This window comes from Anomalospiza imberbis, chromosome 3 (assembly GCF_031753505.1).
Source record: "Anomalospiza imberbis isolate Cuckoo-Finch-1a 21T00152 chromosome 3, ASM3175350v1, whole genome shotgun sequence".
Classification (NCBI taxonomy): Eukaryota; Metazoa; Chordata; class Aves; order Passeriformes; family Viduidae; genus Anomalospiza; species Anomalospiza imberbis.
This window is the reverse complement of record NC_089683.1, coordinates 22241522-22255301: the sequence shown is the minus strand read 5'-3', so window position 1 is coordinate 22255301 and position 13780 is coordinate 22241522. Positions and strand designations below refer to the sequence as shown.

The 13780-nt window shown below is 34.4% G+C and overlaps 1 protein-coding gene across 1 annotated transcript in view; it reads left to right on the top strand.

The window, feature by feature from the left end:
- Positions 1-13780, top strand: part of CSMD1 (CUB and Sushi multiple domains 1) — a 1092711-nt gene that overhangs the window by 917690 nt on the left and 161241 nt on the right. The window contains exons 30-33 of the mRNA XM_068183622.1: positions 1636-1830; positions 4183-4299; positions 5738-5851; positions 7722-7817. Of these exons, the coding sequence (XP_068039723.1) occupies positions 1636-1830; positions 4183-4299; positions 5738-5851; positions 7722-7817 (522 nt within the window). The remainder of the gene's footprint in view (positions 1-1635; positions 1831-4182; positions 4300-5737; positions 5852-7721; positions 7818-13780) is intronic.

The following is a 13780-nucleotide window of genomic DNA, read 5'->3' as shown; positions in this document are numbered from 1 at the left end:
GAAAAAAAAATAGGCAGATGATGAACATCAAAAGTAACATTTGGAAAAAAGTTTGACAACAGTGAAATTGTCTTACCCAAGAAGACCACCTGACTACTTCCTCTTTCTTGTCAATACATACCAATACATTTTCCTTTCCCCACTGTTTTCAATCTACAAATGCATTTTCGAATTAATATTACTGGATAGTATTTGCATTTTTCTTTTGCAGAAGGTGCCTCTTACTAGATAGAGACTGGGTTATGCTGACTGTTTATTAAAGCCAGACAATCACTGAAGATGCTGGTTTCTTTTCCAGTCACAGATGTTGTCTGTGGCTTAATTATAATCTTTGCTGACTTTTATCAAGCTGTTTTTCAGCAGCAGAAGTGCTGCCTCAGCTTTTTATTCTTGGCAACTGAAGCAAACCACATTAATATACAAGTTAAAAATTAAGAACACAAATATCTAAGAAATACAGAAAAATATACCTATAAAAGAAAAAGGAGTGAAAAAGAACTATAAAATAATTTTTATACTTAGTCATCATCTGTCATCCAGCATCACACATTATTCTCCATGTGTACAATGTTCTTCCCAAAGTAATTGTCATATTGCCATAAATGAAATCTTAGACTATTTGTCCCCATCTAAACAAAATATCAAAAAAATGGAAAACAATTTGTTCTAGGAAATCTGCAAGGCCTGCAAGGAAAGAAAATGAGATGTTGAGCAGAAGGAGATAAAGAGATAAGATGGCGATTGAAAATGTACATACACATTTTCACTGTGTCTATGTTTTGTTTAGGTTAGCATAGTGTGATATGAATTCCTCTATTAAACTGAGAGTTAAATGAAATTATAATGAGATAAAAATAAAGACACAAGAACAGAATACTGTATTTTATAAAAGTTATTGTACTCAATGGACAGTATATTTTTGACTAATAATTAAATATTTTTCTGATGTATATTATTCAGTACTTTATATAAGTTGTATAAAATTACAGAACACTTTTGAGTTGGAAGAGACCTTAAAGATCTAGTTCCAACTCCCCTGCTATGGTAGGGACACCTGCCTCTACACTGAGTTGCTCAAAGCCCCATCCAACCTGACCTTGGACACTTCCAGGGAAGTGACAGCCAAAACTTCTCTGGGCAACCTGTTCCACTGCCTCACCACCCTCATAGTAAAGGATTACTTCCTTATGTTTAATCTAAACCTACCCTCTTTCAGTATGAAGGCACTCTCCCTTGTCCTATCGCTAGATGCCCTTGTTGTTGACTACCTCAGGCTTTTCCATTTCCTGGGTAACTGGGCCCCCATTTCTTTTTGGAGAGGATTCACATTTTCCCTAGTCTTCCTTTTGTCACAAATATTCATATAGAAGTGGTGAATTCTAGAACTGGTCATTCTTCTTCTATATACTAAATACAAAACTTTATTGGAGTCCTTCAGCTTCAGCTTCATTATACTTTCCTCTTCCGGATAGTCAATCCTTACCAAACATCCAAGATAAATGATTCAACAAGAAAAAAATATTAAAAGGGTGTTGAATAATTTAAACTGACTTTAAAAAAACCCACTGATAATAGTTTGTTTTGCATTTTTTTAATTAAAAGTGTAAATAGATTTACCGTAATTCATTTTAACAGAAAAGCCACGGGAAGCTTGTTTTGATCCTGGAAACATCATGAACGGTACAAGAATTGGAACAGACTTTAAGCTTGGTTCAACTATTACTTACCAGTGTGATTCTGGATATAAGATTATTGAACCTTCAACTATAACATGTGTAATTGGTGCAGATGGAAAGCCAGCTTGGAACAGAGCATTGCCATCTTGTAATGGTATGTACTGTTTTCTTACCATTTCCCTTGTCCTCCCAGTGAATTAAATTTCTCAGTCCCTGAGGCTATTTCCATTATTTCTACACATACATCTTGTGCCAAAAAAAAAAAAAAGTAAAAAAAAAAATTATAAGAATTAAAATGAGTATTGATTGACTACAGCTTAGTCAATAATATATGAAGTATTTAAAAATGTCTTTAAACTCTGGAATCAACACATGTTCATATAATGATTACAATGCAATATGTAAGATTCTTTAGACACCCAGTATTATGTAGAAAAGCTATCACTACTGTCTCAATGCTGCATTAATTGTCATCTTGGAATAAGAATTATATTTACTGAGGCAGAAAATAAGAGTGACATCCCAGAACTGTGGCTAACTAATTTAAGCTCTAGTTCTTGTTTCAGTGTTTCTGTTGTGTATATATATATATGTATATGGAACAATTTTAACAAATCAAAAAGAAATTACATATATTAATTAATAAAGTCCATAAAGTACTAATTTATTTATGTTGAAAAATAATCTTCAACATTTTAGATTTTTAATTATTGAAAAAAACAATTTATAAGGAAATATTTCTATAACTCCATAATTTTAGAGTTTGTTTTAAATTAAGTGTGATACACTTTCATTGTAGTGAAATGGTCATGAATTGAGAATTTCATGTGGTAATCAGACTTAGTAGCATAGTTTCTGATATCCTCAAAGCGAGAAGAGAAGAAAATAATGAAGATTTTAAATTCATGCCATGAACCAATTCCTTGTGATATTTGAGTTTCACCTCAGCCACATAATCCTATTCTGCCTACTGATAGATCAAACTTCTCATCTTCTATCATTACATTGGATTTTTGAATAATTCATATAAGCAGCTAAGAGAAGACATGGATTTGTAGTATTAATTGCTGCCTTTTTGTATAAGGAAGTCAATCTTGTGAAGATATTTCAAGCAGGATTTTCAAGACCTGGCAGGGAGCAGAAAGAACAGGTCTGCTCAACAAGGGCTAAGAGCCAAGGATAGCCAAAGCGCAGGCTCACTCAGTAGGCAGAGCTCCACAGCACATGAGCCAGGTCTGCAGAGCCAGGAGTTGGTAACAAGGTACTTTCATAGCCCCTCATCAATGACCTTGTTGTCCACCTGGGCCATAGGTCCTCCTCTGGGTCAGTTTTCAGGAAGCTGTTAAGTTGTACTCTGCTATATACTAGATGCCCACAGCAGGGCTATATTGATTTCCTTTACTTCTTATAGTGGAATGATATCTTCATTGCTTAAAAGCAAATTAATGTGACTGTGCTATTTTTAATAAGCTTATTTATCCATTTATTTATTTATAAAATAGTTTCATTATTGGTTTCTTGGGTAAGATAACTTCTTACAACAATCTGTTATTCTGGTGTAAACGATTGTTTTTATGAAATAATTTCTCACAATAAAAAGAGCACTGAATTGCATGCAACTAATTTAATACAAAACTTATCTTTTAATGAAGATTTTAATTGGAAGCCAGGATTTTCCAAAATGTGAGAAGAGTGACAATAATAGTTTGTTTTCAGTGTATAGAAATCTATTTACTCAATATCCAGCACAAGGAGATATTTGGCGAACTTAAAAATAGTCCCTCCATCTGTCCCTTAATAGGCCACATTTACGGCCTATACATGCATGCACTGTTCATTGTTTTTCTCAGATGCAGACAGAACTACTAATATAAACCTTGACTTGTCTTGGGGATTGGAGTTCCACTGTTCATAAATATGTCTTCTAACGTCTGTAGCTCTAAAAAGTTTCTCTTACCTTTCTGTTGCTTTTTTTTATCAAATATATGAAGCCAAAGATTTTTATATATATATAATAATCTGTGTGCAATTTTCATAATCATCTAGTGAGATATTAAAATAAAGCAATTCAAGCATACTTTCACAAAGCAGAATTTTTAGCATTCTGTAGGGTAGTGTCAGCATATTTATATATTCCTCTGTGCCATTTTTAATGCAGTACCATATATTTTACTGACCTGTTTTTAACATGGATAGATATAGACAGATATTTAAATAAAAACCCGACCTAAAGCCTGTGTTTACAGTATCTTTCAATTAAATAACTTATATTTCCACTCCTATGTGAACATGTAGTCAAGTAAAAACTTTCATGAATTCTAAATTTCAAGACATTTTAATAAAACTATCTCCTGAGAAAGAACTACTAGATATTTCAGAACAAGTAAGCCAAACAAAAGGAAAACCAGTAAAGTGTCATTTTGTGAACATTAGATTTTTTTTTTCAGATGTAACTGATATAGACAGCTCTAATTCATATAAAATGTTTCTCTGTATTTGTTCCCAGCACCATGTGGAGGGCAGTATACTGGATCAGAGGGAGTGGTTTTATCACCAAATTATCCTCATAATTACACTGCTGGACAGACTTGCCATTATTCAATAACTGTCCCTAAAGAATTTGGTAAGAATTTCTTGTATTGATTTCTCAATCATTATCATTGCCCTACTGTTTAAATGTCCTTTATGTGGAGTAATGACCTTAGGTTTACATTGTATTGCAAACTATTTACAAAACTAAATATATTCTTGACATGGAAAATGATTCTAGAATTTTAACCTTTTACTTCTCCCTAGAGTAATCAACTGACTTCAGATAAGACATCTATGTTTGCTATCTAAGCATATCCTGAATAACTTCATTGTCTAGATTATTCATCATCATAGGATAATCATTCATTCATGCTTCCTACAAAGTAAAATCAGGTGTCAGAGAACAATCTCTTATATTCCTTTTTACATTCTAACTTCCTGTCTTTCATGTTATGACAAGGGTAAGATGAGCAGAATCACATTTGTTTAAGATTTACAATGAAAGCAATTCTGCATGAAAGTACCAAAAATGCTTGTGAAAAATCACAAAAATTATTATTTCAATTTGTTGAAATACTTGGACAGAATCTCTAAAACTCAAGCAATTTTATGTTAGGTGTAGTTTCCTGCAAAGCAGGTTTTTCCTAAGTCTAAACAAATAACAGTAAGATTCATTTTACTACTTATTTACCAAGAGGTTTAATTCACAGCAACGTAATGCTTTTGGTACTTTGTGTGTACAACGAAACCTGTAAGAACTCAGCTGTAAACAAAATATAGAATGACAAAATAATAATTTTATTGACTTGGTTTTACTTCATGTATCTAGTGCTAGATGATATTTGAATTTAGTGAGATGTAATATTAAAATATTTATTAATATACTTAAAATTATGTACAGATGAAGTGCAAATTAAGTGTATTAATATGTCAAAGCTGGTAACACACTGGTATTTTTTAATATTAGATCAGTTTTTATAGCCTTCTGATAAAATAAGTACTAATGCAAATTTAAAAATTTGACAAATCAGTAAGTTTAAAAAAATTTCCTCAGACTAAAGCCAGGTAAGCAATTAATCCTATGTGATAACAGATGATCCTTAATAGTTGCTATATTTGGCAATGTAATTTTGGTATAAACCTTTCTGTTTAGATATTCAATTTTCTTATTCTCATAGGTACCTAAGCAATAAGACTTGTTTTACTGGAGGTCACAGTTTTGGTGAAAGCATAATTTAATAAATTTGGTTTTAATTAAAAATATGGAAATAATGAAAACAAAAAAATATTCTTGCACATAAGTTTAATGCAGCTGTTTTATCATGTTAGACAATTGTATAAGTTGAAAAGTTTATGCAGAAATTCATTAATAAATAAGACAAACAGAAATACATCCTTAAATTCAATTTTGAAGACTAAGTTCTTCTTTTATCTCCTCTCTTTTTTTTTTTTTTTCTTCTCTGTGCTTTTCTTTTTTTTTTTTTCTTCTCTGTGCTTTTCTTTTTTTTTTTTTTTATTTTTTAATGCAGTTGTGTTTGGACAATTTGCCTATTTCCAGACAGCTTTGAATGATGTGGCAGAATTATTTGATGGAGAAAACTCTCAGGCTAGACTTCTTAGTTCTCTATCTGGATCCCACTCAGGTAATTAATAAAGTATACATTTCTTACACAGCTCAGTATGGGAAAAAATAATCAGGAGAATCTTATTAATTTACTTTGGAAATAAAATTATTTGAACAAGATGCTAAGGGAAGTGGAATACCCTTCTAAATCTTTGAATCAAGACATTATTCAGGAACATATAGTTAGGCAAGAACTGATCCTGGGATGGGTGTAGAAAAAGTTGAATGAAGTTCTCAGATCACTATGTAAGAGGGCAGATTGGATGGTATAATTGTCTTCTCTGCCCTTAAACCTTTTGAAATACACATCTACATATTCTGAATGGCTAATTTACACAAATTACTTGTATTTACAAAATGCAATTATCTGTATGCAAACATGCACTTAGACTAAAAGCAGGCCAGCTGTTGACTTCAGGTAACTATAGCAAAATGTTGACCTGGTGAAATCATAATTATGCTTATATGGATTTCAACATGGTCAAATTTCCAGTGTGTGCATATATAATGACTGTGTTCAGCTTCAGTGATAGGTATGTATATTTTTTATATTTCTGCAGCTATTAATGTGTTTTGTCAAACACTTCTAGTATTTTGGAGAGTTTATATGTGAGTTTAATATTTTTGCAGTGCAGGGCTATTCATGGCTTCTTGGTTTTTACTTTGAATAATTGGAGAAATACTTAATAGGGAAAGAATGTAACATATCTATTTGATTCATAGTAAATATATTATGACATGAAAAACTCAATTCTTAATTTTCCTCTGGTGAATCCAGCTATTTGTGTCATAATATGACTTCACAAAAAATTCTAAGATTTTTTTAATTACTGACAAAAATTCAGCAACAAGCAAAATTAAATTTTTAAATTTGAGACAGCTGATCCCAACACCAAATTCTACTTCATATATGACATCAAACTGTTATAACATCAAACTGTTATATAAACGTTGGAACTAATGTCTGTTTTCACAGCAGATATTTAAAAATACTTGAAGGGTATTTAAACTTCTGATTTTTATTTATTACTTGTGACATATCTGATTTTCATTGATTCAGGATAGGATTTTCCTACATGGACTCTCTAGTTGCAATAATATAAAATTAATCAAAAGGAAAGTTTTATATGCCTAATTACAGATGATATTTTAAATCATCATTAATTTCTGAAGAATTTCATAAATTATGGGTTCATACAGTCCAGGGAGAATAAAAACAGTAGTCATATGTAGTAGAATCGTTGTAGAAGTACTGCAATTTTGTCTATAGTGTTTCATTATTGAACTTTCATCATGACTCCTGACAAATATGCCAGAAAAGGAGATAAAGTATATTAAATATTTTTATTAATCCTCAAATCAGAAATAAAATTTGCAATGCCATAAGAGAGTTAATAATTTACTATAGTTCATGTGTGACCACATATTTATTGAAGCCACTACGTAAAACAAGTCATGAGTTTGCTCTCTCTGTTTTAGTCTTGAAATGGTAAACATTCCATGAAGATTCCTGTGGGATTTTTCAAATACTTTTATTTGTTTAATGTGTTTTGCAAGGCAAAATAAACCTCTCAGTCACAGAAAAGAGTTACCTGAGAAGTCTTCTAATAATTTGGACCCCAAGCAGCTGTAGAGTTCTTCCGTCAAGTAGTTTATTGGAGCTCTAGTTCCAACTGTTGCAGTAAATTCCAGAAGGTTTCTCGTGTTGAATCATTAAGTCTTTTTATTCTGGCAATGGCAAATTTAATTTTGTACAATGTTATTTGTGTTTTCTTTAACTATAGAGGAAAACATTAAACTGTGTGTTTTAACAGCATATTTGATTATGTATTGAAGGGCTACAACTGTTGTTTCTGTTTTCTGTATTTATTTTTTGTTTCCATTTGTAGGAGAGACATTGCCTTTGGCTACATCTAATCAAATTCTTCTGCGATTCAGTGCTAAGAGTGGGGCATCAGCCAGGGGGTTTCACTTTGTTTACCAAGGTAAACATGTCTACATTTGGTGGAAGACACTGGTCCCAATTTAATGAATTGTATTATTTTTAATTGTGCATAAGCCTTAATGTATTGCTTTAAATATGAGTGTAGTCTTAACCTTTTTCCAGAGATCAGGGACTTCTCCTGATGGCAGACTGGCTTTGTAACAGCAGTTGTCTGTGTTTATCCTGTCTGGCCCCACAGACTTGAGTATGTCCAGCCTTTCTCAGTAGTTGGTAATCTGTTGCTCCCATCCTACTGAGTGAGCTCAAGGGGTTTAGGAGTGTTCTTAATTGTATTAGTGTATCTCAGTATTCCCAGTTGATTTTTCAAGAGTTTTTGTTCGGGCTGCTAAGGATTCTGTCTTGAAGAGCTCGGAGAGAAAATTGCTGCGGCAGAGATCATCAGGTCATATCAGTATTGAAGCATGGGTGGAAGACTTGCTGGTCTGTTTCTGACCCAGCTGAATTTGAGGAGACATTTTGTGTATGTCTGCACACTGCAGCTGAAATGCAAGAATGTCACGGCATGGCCAAGTCTGTTAGCATTCTGCTGGGCAGCTGAGTACACTTAGCCGATCCATGAGTCTTTAATGCAGTCTGGTGACACCGGGAGCATTGCTTACAGATTCACAATGCCTGTAAAGGCAACAAAGGCAGTCCCAAAGGGACTGACTTCTGGACAGCTCACTAGATGTATTGCATACATACCCAGTAAACTTAATGAGACAGTCATTGCACACCTTTACTAAAGTGAAGCATAAAAGTAGTTTGGGATAGTTTTGGTGTTTTTTTTTTTTTTTTTTTTTTTTAAGATTGGAGTTCTTTATGTGGAGTTCTAGCATCCTAGTTTGACACAAAAAATAAATGGAAAGAACTGTCTCGCCTCAAGAATATTTCCACAGTTGTAAGAAGCTTGTTAGGACTGATTTTTAAGCCTTCTGACTCCTATGTCAATAGAAAGATATCACCATGACTGCACATCAAATGTATCTTACATATACTTGCATTAAAACTTATCATCCAAAATTAACTGTAAAAGAGGAGGACTATAAACTTCTGGAATTAGAAAAGAGCTTTCAGCATTTGAGTTCTTATCCATTTGCATGTGAATTACATATTTATCTTACTCAGTGTAATGCTCTGAAGTGTTTCTTTTTGCTGCTTTTGAAGAATTCATAGCTGTATTCTATTAGCTGTAGATATACACATGTAGAGTGCTATTGAACGGGAAGTCTCCAGGTGAGCACAATGCTATGCCTCATTTCAGACATTTATGCTTTTAGTAACTGTAAGAAATATATTTTAACAAACAAGAGCACAAAATGAGTCAGGAAAAGTCACTTTATTTGTCTCAGAAAAATCATGAAGCTATTTAAATACCATGTGATTTTAATATATTTTAAAATATATCTTAAGAGCTTTACTAAATGCAGTTATATATGTATAAATATATTGGTTAATGAGTTAGTGGTAAACTTTATATTTTTGAGATTTTTTTTCTCTTCTTATAAAGTGATCATACTTCAATAACTACCTGCTTGCTAGCCTTTTAAATACTTCAGAAATGACATCCACTCTCACACTGAACACAGTAATCTGGTCTGCAAAGTCAATCATTTTATTTATTGCCCTCTATTTCAGGTTGACTTTCTTCCCTGTTCACTTTTCCACTGGGCTGATTTCAATTTTGTTTCACAGTGGTATGAAACATTTACTGAAAAATGGAGGATAATTACTATAGAAAATGGAATGTCTCTCTGATACAGCTTGAGAAGTCTAGGTTGACAACACAATAGGCAAAAGCTAAAAGGAAGGCTTGAGGGAGAAAAAGTTATTGCTTGCCCTATTTCACATTCTGATTTGAGCAACTGACAGAGAGGAGCTTTAGCTTCTGATTCAGTTTTAATGGCTTTTGTGATGCCACTTTCTCAAAAACTTATTTTTATCTAGATATGTCATCTATTTCTTTTCTCAGATGATCCCATTCCTTGTAATTAATGCAATGGGTAAGGAGTGAGTGTGTAATATGAGACTAAATGAATATTGAGTCTTCCAAAATATTAGGGTCAGGTATGTTGATATATGCTAAGAACAGTCACATATAAGAAGACTGGGATTTTTTTTCAGGCTTTTTTTATGCTTGTCTTCCTGCCGTGACATCACCTAAGAAACAAGAGCTTATAATTTTTATAACTCAGGCTACAGCACTACAGAATTCCTTCCTTAAAAAGTAATTACCTTTCTACCATCCAAAAATTTATGGCATTTTAATATTTGTCTTTTTTACTTGTTGTAAAATACAAATGCATTAACTAGTTTATTAGGTCAATTGATTCTTTAAAGAGGATTATTAAGAAAATTAGTACAGTAAGATGAAGGAGACAAAGGGAAATAAGAGTAAAAGAAGATTGTGGCTTTAAAAATCAAGTTGATCTAATTTGTGACAAGAATAAAATGCACAGCCTCACTTTGTCTGCTAAATGTAATTATGGAGCAGAAGTAAGAATATTATTACTACTTTTTATATGTGCTACCATGACACATTATGTCCTGCTTTAAAACAGACATCCTGGAGAGGTGATTGATGCCCTGAGCCTGTCAGTGTTTAAGAGGGATTTGAAAAATGCCCTTAATAACATGTTTTAACTTGGTCAGTCCTGAATTGGAAAGGCAGTTGGATGATTGTTGTAGGTCTCTTCCAACTGAAATAATCTTGGAGGCATTTCAGCTGAGCTGTCATTTGTGTCACCTTTTAAAGAAACAGACCTATTTTCCTAACTTTTTATGGATGTTGGAAAGTATACTACATTTTTCCATGAACTATTCAAATCTCATGTTAAGCACTGTGGAACTACCTTACTTTGTTGTTATCTATAGCTTGCATTGCATCTGTGCTCAAGGCAGTTCTTTTTAAAAGGGGAGGAGCGGAGGAGGGAGGAGGATTTGAAAAAATAGTACCTCACGGTTATTTTGTATCTTTAGCATTTCTTGCCTCATAGTAACCATTACCAGAGTATTAGTAAAACTTCTGAAAAACTGAGCAAAATATCAATTTTAAATGTCATTGAGTGTTTCTTGATGGCAATAGAATAATTTGATACAACTGCAGCCATGGATGTTTTTGGCTGTCAGGGCTGATCTCAGTAAAATGTCAGCTTTTAGTATGAAAAAGTATTTCTGGTTTGTGAACTAATTTAAGAGTGCTAGAAAGCTGCCCATACATTTGCTATCATGTCAAAGATAGCTTGCTTAGAGGAAAATAACTTTCATAAGGGAATATTATAATGAAACCAGATGATCTGACATTCTTTTTTGAGAGGTGCTAAAAGGTCTAGTTATACCAAAAAAATATAGATTACTAGTGTATGCATGCAAATTTTCTAATGCTATTACTGAAAGTTATAGGATGTTCTTAAATCTGATTTTAAAAGTGTCCTTTGCCTGCACAGCTGTTGTAGGGATTCTCCAGATGTGGTTACTAGGCAAAGGTTAGAGAAATGGGAAGGATTTTCTTTCTATGGTTTCCTCTCTTTTATAAAATTGAGCGAAAAAAAATACCTAGGGACTGATGGTATTCCCATAGGAGGCTGAGCAAGAGTTTCTTCCACACAATGAATGGAAAATACACCAGGAGAGATGCTGAAATTTTCAGTCAGTTCGTGTAGCCTCTTAGGTAAGACAGATAGGCTTTGGACATGTGAGAAGCTAAAAGTTTAACTAGCAGGTGGCTGAGGTGGTGACCTGTGTGGGAGGAGGCCTTAAGCTACCATGTGCCATTCACAAACAGCGTCCTGTGAAGCTGGTATAAGCAATCTCTCACATACCAAAATTCCCACTAGTCAGAGGAACATGTGGTGCCTCAGAAATATTTGAGAGTGACAACTGCTTTGGGGCAGAGGTGCTTCTGGGTATGTGCTGCTAGAGACACTGCTTGGAGTTGGAGGCACTCTTGGAAAGAGGCACTCCCTGCTGAAGGGCTTGTACTTCTAAAGGGGCTGTGGCCTGTGGGGAAGACCTGCTGGAGTGAGAACACCTCAGAGGGGTTGGCAGCCTGTGAAAGTACTGTTCTGCAGTATGGAATATCTTTGAGGAACTGTAGCCCATGGATGACCCACACTGGAGGAGAAACATTCAGAAATAGGGTGATGTGGAAACCTGAAGAAGCAAAAAGGAGGATAAAGATGAGTAAAATGCTAAGTACATTGGCAGGAGAGGTTGGTACAATAAAGATGGACACAAGGAAGTTGAGAAAAAGAAGGGGAGGATAGGTGTTTGAAGTTGAGCCTAAGTCTGGTGAGAATGAAGTAAAATTGTTTAATTAACTTGATTGATTTTTCGTGTCCTCTTTCTTTTTAATTCCCGAATCAATGATCAGAAACTTGTGTAAAATCAGTAAAAAATTAAGCATAATTAAGTATTAATTTCCTGATTCCAAACTGATTTGTCCACAAGAATGTACTGAGCCCTGTGCTGTCACATAATTGTGAATTATTCATTTCATGGCCAAAATGCCCATTTGAACAAGTAGCTCTGATCAAGGGATGGATTAATGCTTGATTACATGGCAAAAGCTGTAGTTCCAGGCATATGACAGATTGGATGTGTGAGCAGCCATCATCATGTTGTCAGTTGTGAAGTTATCATTTATTCCAGTGTAGTCATTATATAATAACATGGAATAAAAAGGTTTGAGTAAATTAGTGCTGGTGCAGAAGACGCGTGGGTTGAGAAAAGGCTATTAATCCAAATAAAAGAGCAAAAAAGAGCATGCTGGGTCAGCTGAATTGACCTGGCAGTCTGCATCTGGCCTGCAGGTTATCATCAGGAAGAACTGTGACTCTGTGAAATCACTGAACTATGGTTTCAACATTTTCCTTCCACAAGTGCAGAATGGTTTCCTGCCAGGGTTAGAACTGCATGCATGAACAAGTTTCATAGAGCATCTGTGTGATACTGAGGTCCTGTTGAGAACTTAATGACAAATCCCTATGTATTTGAGCAAAGGCAGGTATATTAAGTTTGCTGAAAGGTAAGTTGTTTGCTTAAACTGTATAAGGTGTTTAACCATTTGAAAAAACTTAATAAAACTGATTTGCTTTTGTGTTACTGTATTGTGCATTTACCCAGGAATATGCTAGTTTACCTCTGACCATTCTTTAAATCCTGAGTACATTTTACAACTTTCTGAAGCTTTCTAGGTTAAAATCTGCAACCAACCAATGTAAATACATATTGGAAGAAAAATACATATTACGGTGTCTGTCTCACCTTGTCTGACTAATCAACTCACTGCATATTAATAAAAAGAGAATGTATTTTTCTTTTATTGCTAGTATTAATTATTTCCAAATCTTCTTAGAAAAAGCTTTTCTCTACATTAAGTAATACTTGGAAAACTTAACTCTTATAGTTAGCTCTTAACTCTTATGCTTAAACTGGTAGAACATAATGTAATAATAAATGACAACTTTCATTGTTCTGCTAAAATGTGCTGCATGTTAAATGCTAGATTTAAAATAGAATTTATTTCAATTAGTGTTCTGTATCTAACTTGTTCAGAAATGTTAATTTTTAGAGCCGCGGCTGCTCTTTACTTTTGTCTGCCCCGGTCAGCTCCCGACTGCCCGGCTTGGGCATCTCAGCTTTTCGTCGGGTCCGGGGCTCGCCGCAGACTCCGGGTGCTTTTGCTGTCGCGCTCCGGGGTGGGCTGTTGGCCGCGCTTTGCCGTCGGCACGAGGGAAGAAACAAAGAGGCAGAGAATTCGTCCAAATCCGTCCACGCGGCGGCTGGATGCTTTATTGGCTGCGAGAGCTGCGATGGAAAAGCTGCAGCTTCTCCCAGCTTCGCACGGATGCAAATGGCCTCGAGTGTGCCGAGGAGTGGGATCAAATAGGGAAGGGACAGGGCGGACGGGGAGCCCTCCTGCCCAATGGGTACAGACATTGCGGTGATGACATGTACTACAGC